Raw genomic sequence first — 12,040 nt, forward strand, 5'->3', positions numbered from 1 at the left:
GAACTGTGGTCAGATACGTGGGAGTGGCTGTCAGGCTGAGAGAGCTTTGCTTCCTTTGGCTGGCTTTTATTTTTTGGTGCCGACGTGCTGCAAACTGAAGCTGACAATGGCTTTACAGTAACGACAGTGGTGTGCTCGCTCTTGCAGTCTGCATGTGAGCTAGGAATAGATGGAGCATTCCTCCTTCTTACCACCCCTGCTGGTTTTTTTTGCCCCTTAGGTGCAGTTGGGGTGTAGCAGAAGCAGACATGCAGCACATCTTGCTGACTGGCTTTCCTCTAGCAGATGAGATGTGGTTAAGAGTCAAGGCACAGTTGCTTGATACCATATATGGATCGTCTAGGTTCTACCAAAGTCACTTTGTTGAATGTTTTCAGCTTGCTTCCTCTAGATGGCCCCTCCACTACAGCAGCAGAGATGCTCTTTTCGGTTTGCTGAGCATGGGCCTTGTGCAGCCTTGTGGTCTCAGATGCTTGGTTTCCTTCTGAATTTGCAATCTGTTGTACATTGCTGAAGGAAGTTTGGACATGCATATATATAAAGCAGTCAAAGCAAAGATGTGTCTGTGAAGTCTGAAGAATGAGACGCTTGAAATACCCACTGTTAAGTTTCGAGTATGTTTCTGTACATGAAGAAAAACTGTCAAAGGATGGTCAGAAAGGAGCCTTTCTCCTGAGTTCAGGTTATTTGGGTGCAGGTTCTTGGAAACTTCCAGTGTGAGGTCATGCTTGCTGGCATCTGCTAAGCTAGAACAAAACACTTCAGGTATTTAACTGGGCTGGAGCGTTAGCAAGTGAGACTTACCTGTACTACTTTCTTCCTTTCCTTCAGTCCCCAGGTGGAGTTGCCTCCATACCTGGAGAGAATCAAGCAACAAGCCAATGAGGCCTTTGCTTGCCAGCTGTGGACTCAAGCCATCCAGCTGTACAGCAAAGCAGTCCAGAAAGCCCCCAACAATGCAATGCTGTATGGAAACAGAGCTGCTGCCTACATGAAGCGCAAGTGGTAAGTAAGCAGAGCTGTGTGGGACATGGAATAGCAGAGCTTAGTGCTGCAGGCAGTGCTGGTGTTTGATTTCCAAGTAGCACAAATGCTGTGCTGTCTGCTGGGAAGCACCGGTCTTCCTTATGCGTCAGGTTATTGGATCCAGCCTTAAGTGTGCATTGCTTCTGGCACAGAACAAGGAGATTGTACAGCAATGTGTGCTGGAGAAACTGTGGCCACAGATACTGTGCAGGTAAGCACACCTGGTAGTAACTCATCATTTAGCCCTCTGGTATGATGAGTAATGTTCTGTTCCTTTCTGTTTAAAGGGAAACCATAAATCCACTTCTGAACAGCAGCATTAGGAATGTCTCACGGGGTGATGATGTTTCTTTTGATAGCTTTGCTCTGTGTTAGAGTGTGTCTGTAAACTTGCTCTCAACAGGTGAGGTAATGGTTACTTTATATTATAACATGTCCTTATATCAGATTGTTGTGGGACTGTCTGGAGTTGCTTTGGTTGCTGCTTGACCCAGGAGTTGGAGGCGCTACTGCTTGTTCCCAAGTTACCCCAGCTAACCCACGTTCCTCTCAGCTGGATGCAGACCTCTCTGAGGGATTAGGCAAGGTGGCAACTGGTGCCTCAGAGTCTGGGAGAGGTTCTGTCTCGATTGTTGTTAGCCTCTGCAGTGGGTAATGTCCTTTCTGACCAATAGCCGGAGCTGCATCTGCAAGGTACAGCTGAGTTGTTTTAATATCTGTCCCCTTGAGCAGAGTAAGACTGAGTAGTGTGGCTCGCTATTAACATACTTAAAATAACCAAGGTCCTTCATCTACATTTGCTTTACAAGGAGGAAGTCCCTGGTTTGAATTTTCCCATCTTCTTGCCAAGATAAAGAGCAGCCAGCAGTTGTTGTGACTGCTGGTAACTGGCCTCCTGGCTGGTTTGCAATAGCAGAGATTTGGGATATGCCTCAAAAAGACCTCCATGTTCCTAGGGAGAACACCAGTAGGTTGGAGTTAAGGGATGGAAGGCAGGAGCTTAGTGCTGATCTTAGCAAATGGTGTTTTTCTTATAGGTGTCTTTTTTTTCCCCCCAAAGTTTGTTGACAGATCTGAACCTTTCTGCTTGTCAGCTGGCGCTTGCTACAGTTTTCAGTAGCAGGATGATGTGAAAATGTATTCACAAAGGGTTTCTGTGGCGTGCAGTGATTAGAATGCGAATAGTGCTGAGCTGATACCTTCTCAGGTGCAGAGATGTGTTTTTCTGCTAGTAAATGGCAGAGGAAGGCTGGGATGTCACCGAGGAGAAGAGTGAAGCAATTGGACTGTGACCCACATTGAACAACCCCGAATCTCTAAGGTGTCCTTTATGTTCAGGGCAGGAACAGCCATAGTGCTGCCCTGCAGATGGCTGCAGCTCTTGCTTTTGTCTCGTTCTGAGTAGCAGGAGAGATCCAGGAGGAAGAAGCTCTGACTTCCTAACCTCCCCTTGCTCACCTTCCTTAAGATGCTCTGCATACTCTGCAGCACTTCCAAGACTGTCCTTCAAAAGCTTGCTCATAGAAGCCAGATGCATCCCTCTCCAGATTGCTTTCAGCAGCTTGTTGGGTTGTCTGCGGCTGTAGTTCAGTTTGAGGGCTTTTTGAGGGTGGTAAAGCAGTGAATGGCCCCACCACAATAAACTCCATTCCCTCCTTATTAGAATAAAAGCAGCGTGCTGCTGTGCATTCGGTCTCCTGGCTTCACACACAGTACTGCAAAGGTAGATACAGACCTCAAGAGCACAAGCAGAGGTGCCTGTGCTTCTGCCACCATTGGGATATCAGGCATGGGCACCAGTAACAGTAAATAGGACATAAAAATTCGGTTACGTTACCAATCTGCTGCAATGCTTATTTCCCATACTACAAGGTTTTTTTTGTCTTTTTTCCTTATAAAAGTGGGAAAAGACTGCTGCTTTAGATACGTACCCACCAGGACTGTGAAGCCTGGTGGTTCTTTAGTTCCTCCCCAAGGACTGTGAGTGGCTTTGGGCAGGAAAAGTGCTGCCATGCTGAGCGTCCACAAAGGGGCACGCGTGAGCTGCTGTGCTCTGAGCAGCCCCGCTCACCATGCGGGAGAGACCTTGCCTCTGCTTGGCCAGAGGGCTTGTGCATCCTCCATCTTCAAAGGACTTCCCTAAATGTGTTGTATCAGTGAGCTCTGTTCTGCCGGATTTAAAATGGCAGGTCAAGGCTTGCCAGGCTTGCCTGTGTGGTCACTTGCAGGGCTGCCTGTATATGCATGGAGGTGATTCAAGAAGCTGGCCTCGGTCAGATGGTGCCCCTGGGACGCAGCAAATGCCATTAACATGTGAGCTTGTGGTGTGTCTGCTTGCAGAGAGTGCTGGAAACAGCAAGCTTTGGAGTGAAGCAAGGGCTCGGAGGTGGCAGTGCAGAGTGCCTACTGTTTCTGCCTGGGCTATCTAACCCACCCCTTCCTTTCCTTCAGGGATGGGGACCATTATGACGCTTTAAGGGACTGCCTGAAGGCCATATCCTTGAATCCATGCCACCTGAAGGCCCATTTCCGTCTTGCTCGCTGTCTCTTTGAACTCAAGTACGTGGCGGAAGCACTGGAGTGTCTGGATGACTTTAAAGGGAAGTTCCCAGAACAAGCACACAGCAGTGCCTGCGATGCATTGGACAGAGACATCAACGCAGCCCTCTTCTCTAAAAGCGATAATGGTGAGTGCTGCTGTTCCTTGGGGTTCTTCAAGGTCACTGTAAAATCTAACGAACTGAGGAGGAGTTTTCTTCACCTGCCTCTATGAGGTAAAGCTCTGAGTTTTGAGAGGTTGTTACTGTGCACAAGAACTGCCTGTTTTTTTTCCTTGCATCTGGTCCCGGTTTGTTCTTAAGTGAGAGGACGGTACACGGTAGTCTTTTGTATCTAGGAGATAATGTGGAAGGAAGCTTGTGCTCTAAGCCCTTTCCCTGATGAAACTGTTGAGCTGTTCCAGGATGCTTTCTGTTGTGCAGAACGTGTTCCTCCCCAGATTGTGATGAGGGAAATCTGTTCTTCTTCCAGCTGAGGACAAGAAAGGGGGTGGCCCCATCCGGCTGAGAGCCACAGGCCGCAAGGATTCCATCTCTGAGGATGAGATGGTGCTGAGGGAGCGCAGCTACGACTACAAATTCCGATACTGCGGCCACTGTAACACTACGACAGACATCAAAGAGGCCAATTTCTTTGGCAGGTATGTTGGCAGAGCGTAATAGGGATGCAGGACAAGTGTACGAGCAGCAGCAGGATGTTCTCGTCCATTGGATAAAGCCTCATGCCAGGCCTGAGTGACTGTTCATTAAGTGGCACTGGCCCTGGTTTACAGGGTTGAGAAAGGTGACAAGCTCTCATCCTTGTGTGGCTGCACCAATAATGGGTACAGTAGCAGGTCCACAGAGGACTCAGTTGGGCTGGTGTTTCAGAAAGGCCGTTCTGGGTTTGAAAACATGAATCCTGGGGATGGAGGGAACCAATGCAGGAAGCTTTATCTGGATCCACAGGCATCAGGGTAGCAGCCTACTGATTATAGAAGCCAGCTGGGATTCTCATGTCTGCTAGAGAATGGCTTTGGCTCTGAGCTGTGATCTCCAGTCTCTGCTCCTTTTGCCCTAGCAATGCTCAGTACATAGTCAGTGGGTCAGACGATGGCTCCTTCTTCATCTGGGAGAAAGAAACCACCAACCTCGTCAGAGTGCTGCAGGGAGACGAGTCGATTGTGAATTGTCTCCAGCCTCATCCCAGTTACTGCTTCCTGGCCACCAGTGGCATTGACCCAGTTGTACGACTGTGGAATCCCCGGCCAGAGGTAAGCTGTAGGAAAGGACTGTCTTGGTGACATGAGAGGTAACACAGACCTCATCTTTCCTACTGGGATCTCCTGATGGTTGCAGCAGCTGTAGCAGCCCCTCTTTGGTCCTATCCCTGCCTTGTTGAGTTCCCTCCTTTCTTGTCTTGCAGAGTGAAACCCTTAATGGCCGTGTGGTAGTAGACATGGAAGGTGCTTCCCAAGCTAACCAGAGACGAATGAATGCGGACCCGCTGGAGGTGATGTTGCTGAACATGGGGTACCGGATTACAGGACTGACCAGTGGTGGGGCTGGAGGCTCAGATGATGAAGACAGCTCAGAGGGGCAAGTCCAGTGCCGGCCCAGCTAAAACAGAACTGCCTCTCCTCCCTCTAATTGTTTGGCTGAAAGGGAACCTAGTTTCCTTGGTCCTGAACTTTCTCTGATGAATGACTGCACTGTATCGCACTATGCACAGAGTAGGACAAACTGGCAGGGGCAGGAGCGGCCGTCTCCTTAAACCATTACCACCACCTCCTCCTTCTCCCATCACGCTGCTGAGCAGCACGGCAGTGCAGTCTGGGGTTTGCCTTTAGTGGAACGTAGTCCCAGCGGGGATCTTTGAGTTGTCCGTAAGCAGTGTATGCTGGTGACTTTCTCCAGAGCTGCCGTATGACCTGATACGGAGCAGTGTTGCCTGCATTCGTGCATTTGCAGAAGGGATGTTAAATTGCGGAATAAAATGCAAACCTAGGGCAGGGGTTATGGAATGAATTTACTGCAGTGATCTTGGTCTTGAACGCCTGACTCTGCTCTTATGCTACCAGCCTGTCTAGAGGCCCCTGGTTTAGGGTTGTTGGCCACGAAATACCTGTTTTGACCCTTAACGTCTGTCTTCTGGCTTCCATCTCTAACGTGTTGCCATCATATGTGGCTGTGTTATGTTAAGGACTGGATATTGCCTGTCTTGTCCCTGGGCATCCATCTTAGTTGATGAATCAGCGAGGGCAGCTCAGCAAGGCAGGATGTGTTTGCCCAGCTCTGATAATTTCTTCTGTGGTCTGCGAACCTGTGGAGAGAGGTGACAGTGATGGGAGCAGGTCTGACCAGAGGCCCAGGACTTGTGCAGCTAAAGCTGCTGAGGAAAGGGGCTGGTAACAGCACTGTTGCAGAGCTTCTCTCTCTCTATTGCCTGAAACATGTGTAGCCGTGTTCACCCTCTACTACTCTCTTTGTCACCAGTGTTGGAGCTGAGAACGTTGCCACCATGTGTGTGTTGCACCCAATGCTCTGAGCTTTTAGACGGCAGCGTTTCTATGCAGTTGGCTGCTCAAGGTGGGCCTGCTCTGGTGTAACATCTGACGGACTAGCAGTCCTCTCAGGAAAACCTCCTTCCTCTTCCCGTTCTCCACACACTGGCTCTGGCTGCAAGGCCAGGAGTACACCTAGAAATGCAGCACTGTACTTCCATTCCTTACCTTCTCACGTAACATGCAGCTCTGTTTTCCCCTCTTGCAGTTGCCAAACACTAAATATCAAATAGATCTTACACAGCTGTGCTACAACCGAATCTGAAGAGGTTGCTTTTTTTTTCTAGGACTATCAACTAAGACCAAAGAGCCCCTGGAGATCTTAACTGCTCTGCGCTGTCTTGTGTCTCTTACTGCTGAAGGTCTGAACATGCTAGCCTTGGTCCCAGGGGTGAGATGTGTGTCTGGGAGTATGTGAGCATGTGTGTGTGCTGCATTAGGGCTGTTCTTCCATGTGGTGCAATCCCTGGTCTTCCTGTTCCTGCTGTGGAAGGATGAGAGGCCTCCCTTTCCTCCTCTGGCTGCTTCTGGCTGCCAGGTGTTGATGAGAGAGACTGCACACTGCTGACTGATCAAGGTAACTGGCTTTTTCTCCCTTCCAGAACAGTCTTTATGAGATGAGTGAGCCTTGTGCAGGAGGGAAGGAGGTCACAGTCTCATAGCTGGCAGCATCTCTCAAAGGATGCTTGCTGTTCCTTGCAGAGAGATACCTCCCCCCACTCTCTCCTTGCAGTTGCAGTGAAGCTAACTGGGATCTGATCTCTACCCTCAGACAGAGATGTCCATCTGCTCTGTCACGTGTGGCTGAAGCAGAACCTTAGCAAGCCCTGGTCTTGTGGGAGCGTGCCCCTTACCACCAGGAAACGACTGGCTGCCCTCGTGCTCTGCTGAGCTGGGATGGCAGACTTCTGTGTTTCAGTTCAATCAGGCTCACCCTCCATCTTCTCTTGCTGAAGCAGAGCTCTCGTGGGACGGATGGTCGCTGCCACTTGGCTGCTGAGGGCACGTCTGCTTCTTTTCAAGCAGTTCGAGTGCAGTAGATGCAACTTGTTACTCAGTTTACCTGTTTGGCTGCTTATTTACTTCCCCCACCCCAGGTGTGCCCTGGCACTCAGTGCTTTTCAAACCTCAGAGGCAGCAGAAAATTCTTCTCACTCGAGTGTCTTTTTGATGCGGTCTGGCCTTTTCTTTTTCGCTTAAGGCTTCCCCCCACCCCAGTCACACTCTTTATTTTCACCCCCAGCTTTCGGTAGGCAATGTCTCCAGACTGGATTTTTAAACAGGGACTGAGAAGGAAAGCTCTGAAAAGAACAGACCCGTCCCTCCCCGTTCCCCCTTTTGCTGTGGCAGCTATTTTTCCTTGTTTTTACCTTGGTGAGACAGCGCAGCTCTTTTTTTACCTGCCGGTTGCAGTGTGAGAGCGATAAGATTCCCTGCCTCTGCAGTGGATTGCTTTTTCTTAATGGCTGCTGTGATTAAAAAAAGATAAATAATAATGGGAGAGAAGGGGAGAGAAAAATCTTTCTGCCTGTAGCCCCTTTTCCCCCTTGTCGCGGGCGGATCGCCTGCTCGGTCGCTTGTTAATGAGGAATTTGTATTTATTGGTGAAGGAAAGAAAAAAAAAACATGCTGGGGAAGTAGGGAGAAGATGTTGCTTTATTGACCTCTGCTGTTTACTTCGACCCCCTCTTCGGGAAAGCTTCTTCCTGCTCTTTCTGGTTAACTCTTTCTAGCCTGGGATATACAGGGATGCCTCCTTTATTTTTGTATTCTAGCCATGGACTCTCTGTAAGGAGACTCTAGGATTCTCTTAGTGTTGCAATGACCATTATTTGTAGCCTTTTCGAGTACTAAAGATGATCATCTCGTCAACTTTGCCCCTGCGGTTGTAGAGGTAACACACAAGCCTTACTGCCCTCATTAGAAGGAGCAGAAAACTTGTTTCTCTGGTCCCTGGAAGAGAAAGGGTTAAGCAATTAAACAGTTCTTTGTTCTAGTTCTTTCTTGGTGTGTTTTGTTGGGGCAGGGGGTTGTTCTGGTTGGGCTGGATCCTGCCTGTTGTGGGGGAGAACAAAACTCCCTGCAAACTCATTTGGGAAGGGGCTGGGGAGCCTGAAACGTGAGCAGGTGCTGTGTGTGCAGGTGCTGTGTGTGCTGGTGTCAGCTCACCCTGGTGTGGGGACTCCGGGCTGCCTGTGAGTGAGGGCCAGCAGAGTCTGCTTCTGGCTTGGCTTGAAACTGAAGCTGTGAACGTTGGGATGAGGGTGAGAGGGGCTGCCTGGAGCGGGATGGGAAGAAAAAGTGCTGCACACATCTGAGAGGAAGATGAACGGCTGCGTCATGGAGTTGTTTGGGTACAGGATCAAATTAATGAAATCACAGCAGGCTGGGAGGGACCTCACAGATCACCCAGATCCACCCCATTACTGCAGGCAGGGCTGCTGACTGCTACAGGTCGGGCTGCCCCTGGTCCCCATCCATGGCTCTGAGCACCTCCATGGATGCTGTGTGCAGCAGTGCTGATCTCTGGAGCACTGGGGCAAGAAGCTTTAAAGCATCCGGCATTCAGCCCCTGCTGCAGCACCTCCCAGATACTTCCCTGCCCTCCGAGCGTGGTGCTGGGCCTTGAGTTAGAAAGCCAGCCTGCTATTTTCAGCATCCATTTGAAGTCCTCTCTCAGCAATTCCTGTTAGACACCTTTCAGGCCTTTTCAGGCCTCTTCATTTCAAATCCTGCCTGATAAAAATTATGACTTCAAAGGAGGGCTGTGCTCTAACAAAGCGGTGTGCATCCACAGCTGGAATGGGCAATCAGCTAATTAGGTCAGCTCTGGGCCTGAATGGTGGGACAAAGAGGAGGCATGGAAGGGGAAGCCGTGTGGTTGAATTGTGGGTGGAAATGGCAAGAAGGACCTAGAAAATGGGTTTGATTTGTAACTGGAGTAAGAGGATTGGGTTGGAGGGGGAGTGGAACAACGGCCCTGTGGATGAGCTCACTCTTCTCTGTTGTAACTGTTTGCAGTGCCAGGAACAAGTCTGCAAAGGGCTCAAGATGGCTCCTGTCTCAGAGCAAAATGAGAGCAGGATGTCAGAGAACTGCCTGCTGCCACAGCGGGGAATTAAGTCCTCTGCATGTTATGCTCCTCGTACCTCGTCCAGGCCTCATTGCTGCAGGAGATGAGGCTGATGGGCGACCCCTCTAGGGAAGGTGAGGAGGAAAGGTGAGGTTTTTATTGTGGATTTCACAGCTGGGAAATCATTGTGACCTGCACGTGGCTCTTAGAGCTGCTCTGCTCTGTACCCCGCGTCCCTGAGAAGCTGCTGGCTTTCCCTTTAAAGATAGAAGTTGCGTCTGTAGGAGAGGGAGAGAAGAGGAAAATGCAGCTCTCAAGTGACAGGGAGGCAGAAAAGACCTGAAGGTTAAAGCCAAGGGGTGAGATGGCTTCGAGGTGTGCTTTTGGGGGTGGGTGGCTGAACCTGCATATGTTCTTGCGCTGGTGAGTAGCACCATCATCAATACAGATGAGAGTGACGTTTCTGGTTCACGCTGAGTGATTAGAGGCTGTCAGATTGCAGCAGGCACAGACCACAGGAGAGGAACAACAGAGACGCCGAGCAGCCCACCCCAGCATCACCTGCAGGGCGGGGGAAGGACGCCTTGGTGTCCTCCATCAGCCTGTGTCTCGGTGACATTTTAAATGGGCTCCTGCACGCGGTTTTGCCTGCTGCTGCTGTGGTTGTCAATGTCAGAAGGGGGAGGGGATCTCTTCCTTGAGTGGTTTGGTCCTGGCAGTCCCTGCAATGTTTGAGCTGTCACAACAGGGAAGGTTCCCAAGGAAGCCGCTTGCTGAACGAGAGCTGGCTGGGTGCCTGCTTCTCTCAGGCTCAGAGATGAGCCAGGGTAGAAAGGGGAAGTAACCCAGGGCTGAGCTGCAGCAGTGCTGGCATGCACTGGGGCAAGCCCAGGGTGGTGTGGGGTCTGAGCTCCTCCTTCCCACGCTCTCCGGGATGCTCTGTGTCCACAGGGCGTCCCCAGGGTGTGAGTGTCACGCCGTACTGCAGTAAGCAGGCAAAGATTGCTGTCGTGAGGACATCTTGGGCCCACAGGAGGTAGAGCTGCTTCCACGCTGACAGCAGGAGAGGAGCCAGCGGTGGCAAGTTGCTGGCAGAAATGGGAACGAAACCTTTTGTTTCTTGTCAAACGAGAGACTGCAGAAACAATGGTGGCACCGTTCCTGCTCCCTGCGTTAACCCACTATTGTAGTCGGGCAGGATAGCTGCAACAAAATGCCCGGCTGTTCATTTGATGCATGGGAAAACTTCTTACCTGCTCTACCCCTGCTCCCCACCCCCCTACAGTTTCTTTTCCAACTGCAGCTATTTTTCCCTGCTGACTTCAGGTGTTTTGTATTCTGCTTAGATCAATAGCAGAACAACAGCAGCAGCTTTCCAGTTGTCACTAGGAAGACCCTGCTGTCAGCTACTGCTCACCCATTTTCTGCCGGCGCGGTGCTGGGGATGGAGAGCCCTTCTGCTCGCCTGATGAACACAAAGAAAGCCGCGCAGTACAGGAGTGATGTATTGATTGATTTTAAATCCAGCCTGGGGAAAATGGTGTTCTGTGCTCCAGCAGTTGGCTTCACCCTCCTGCATTTAAGAGGCGATGAACTGGGGCTGCCTGTGATGGCCCCTGCCTGGGAGGGAAGGTGTGCGGTGGCACCGCAGGGACACGTGGCCCACGGAGGCTGTCAGTGCTGTCCCTCGTGTGTGGCTTAGCCAAGAGAACTGGTCCCTGGTGATACGCTGCTTAGCAGCCTGTGAGCCAGCAGCAGGAAGAGCAAATGCATTGTCTGATCTGACAGACGTGCCGGGGCTGCGTTAGCTGATGGGAATGTTGGGCCCGGTTCGTGGCTTTCAACAATCTCTGGTACTTAACGTTAGCTTGGAGCAGATCAATGCCAATATTTTGTCCTTTGTAGAACAAAAGGTGTTCACTGGAACACGTAGAGCCTCTGTGTGTATCTTCTATCCACAGTGCCAAAATAGGACGGGTATTTTAGAAACCAAAGCTCCAGGCTTTGCTCTCCACAGTGTCTGGGTTGGTTTCTTTTTTTACCCCTTTCTCTCGTTTGGACCTGGGCTGTTTTGTGAATCCCTTCACCATCACATTATGGGCTCAGGCTCTTGATCAGCTCTGATGCACTGACAGGTCATGCTGAGCTGATGCTGTTCCCTGCCAGTTCTGGGCTGGGTAGCTCTGCTGGAGCCCTCCCTGCTGGAAAGGTCTGTTCCAAAACGTGGTCTAGACTGGGATCTAATGGTAGATGAGCTCCTGAGGGCTGGGTAAGGAAACACAGATTGCACTGCACCACTGAACTGCTTGAGGTGATGGAGTGCTCGTGTGACCTTAGTGTGTATGGGGGGCAGGTAGGCTGCCTCTGAACTAGGCTGTTAGCCAATGCTGTCTCCTGCTATAGAGCAGATCCAGACTGGGGTCCCCTCTGATGTCCATCTCCCAGGGCTGGATCTTCCTGAGCTCTTGTGCTTTCACGCTGAAAGCTTCACTAGGCTGCGATGCTGTGAGTACTGTTGTGTCCCTGCAGTGCTGCTCATGGGGGAGGATGTGCTGATGAATGTGAAGGGCTGGGCTCAGCTCCATCTGTGAGCTACGGCAGGGGCTGGGAAGCAGAATGCATGAAGTAGCGATGAGAGGATTGCTTGATGAGGGAGATTACAGCCCCATTTTCTCTTGTAATGTGAAGGCCGTGAGCTCATCATGCCTGTTGGGAACATGGCTCTCCTCATTAGCAGGGTTGGTCTGTAGATCTGGCTCCCACGAGGGGAGGATCTAAAGAGCAGAGTGCGGCCTGGACCTGCCCATAGGCACAGCTCGCTCCTCTCCCCCGTGGTACCC

At 50.8% G+C, this 12,040-nt stretch overlaps 1 protein-coding gene across 2 annotated transcripts in view; it reads left to right on the forward strand.

The window, feature by feature from the left end:
• Window positions 1-8,123, forward strand: part of WDTC1 (WD and tetratricopeptide repeats 1) — a 28,071-nt gene extending 19,948 nt beyond the window's left edge. For both annotated transcript variants that reach the window (XM_072355623.1, XM_072355622.1), the window contains exons 12-16: window positions 832-1,005; window positions 3,478-3,713; window positions 4,057-4,225; window positions 4,645-4,837; window positions 4,990-8,123. In XM_072355623.1, coding sequence (XP_072211724.1) covers window positions 832-1,005; window positions 3,478-3,713; window positions 4,057-4,225; window positions 4,645-4,837; window positions 4,990-5,187 — 970 coding nt within the window. In that variant the 3' untranslated portion in view covers window positions 5,188-8,123. The remainder of the gene's footprint in view (window positions 1-831; window positions 1,006-3,477; window positions 3,714-4,056; window positions 4,226-4,644; window positions 4,838-4,989) is intronic.
• The last annotated feature ends 3,917 nt before the right edge of the window (window positions 8,124-12,040 follow it).

Source organism: Excalfactoria chinensis, chromosome 22 (genome assembly GCF_039878825.1).
Source record: "Excalfactoria chinensis isolate bCotChi1 chromosome 22, bCotChi1.hap2, whole genome shotgun sequence".
NCBI lineage: Eukaryota > Metazoa > Chordata > Aves > Galliformes > Phasianidae > Excalfactoria > Excalfactoria chinensis.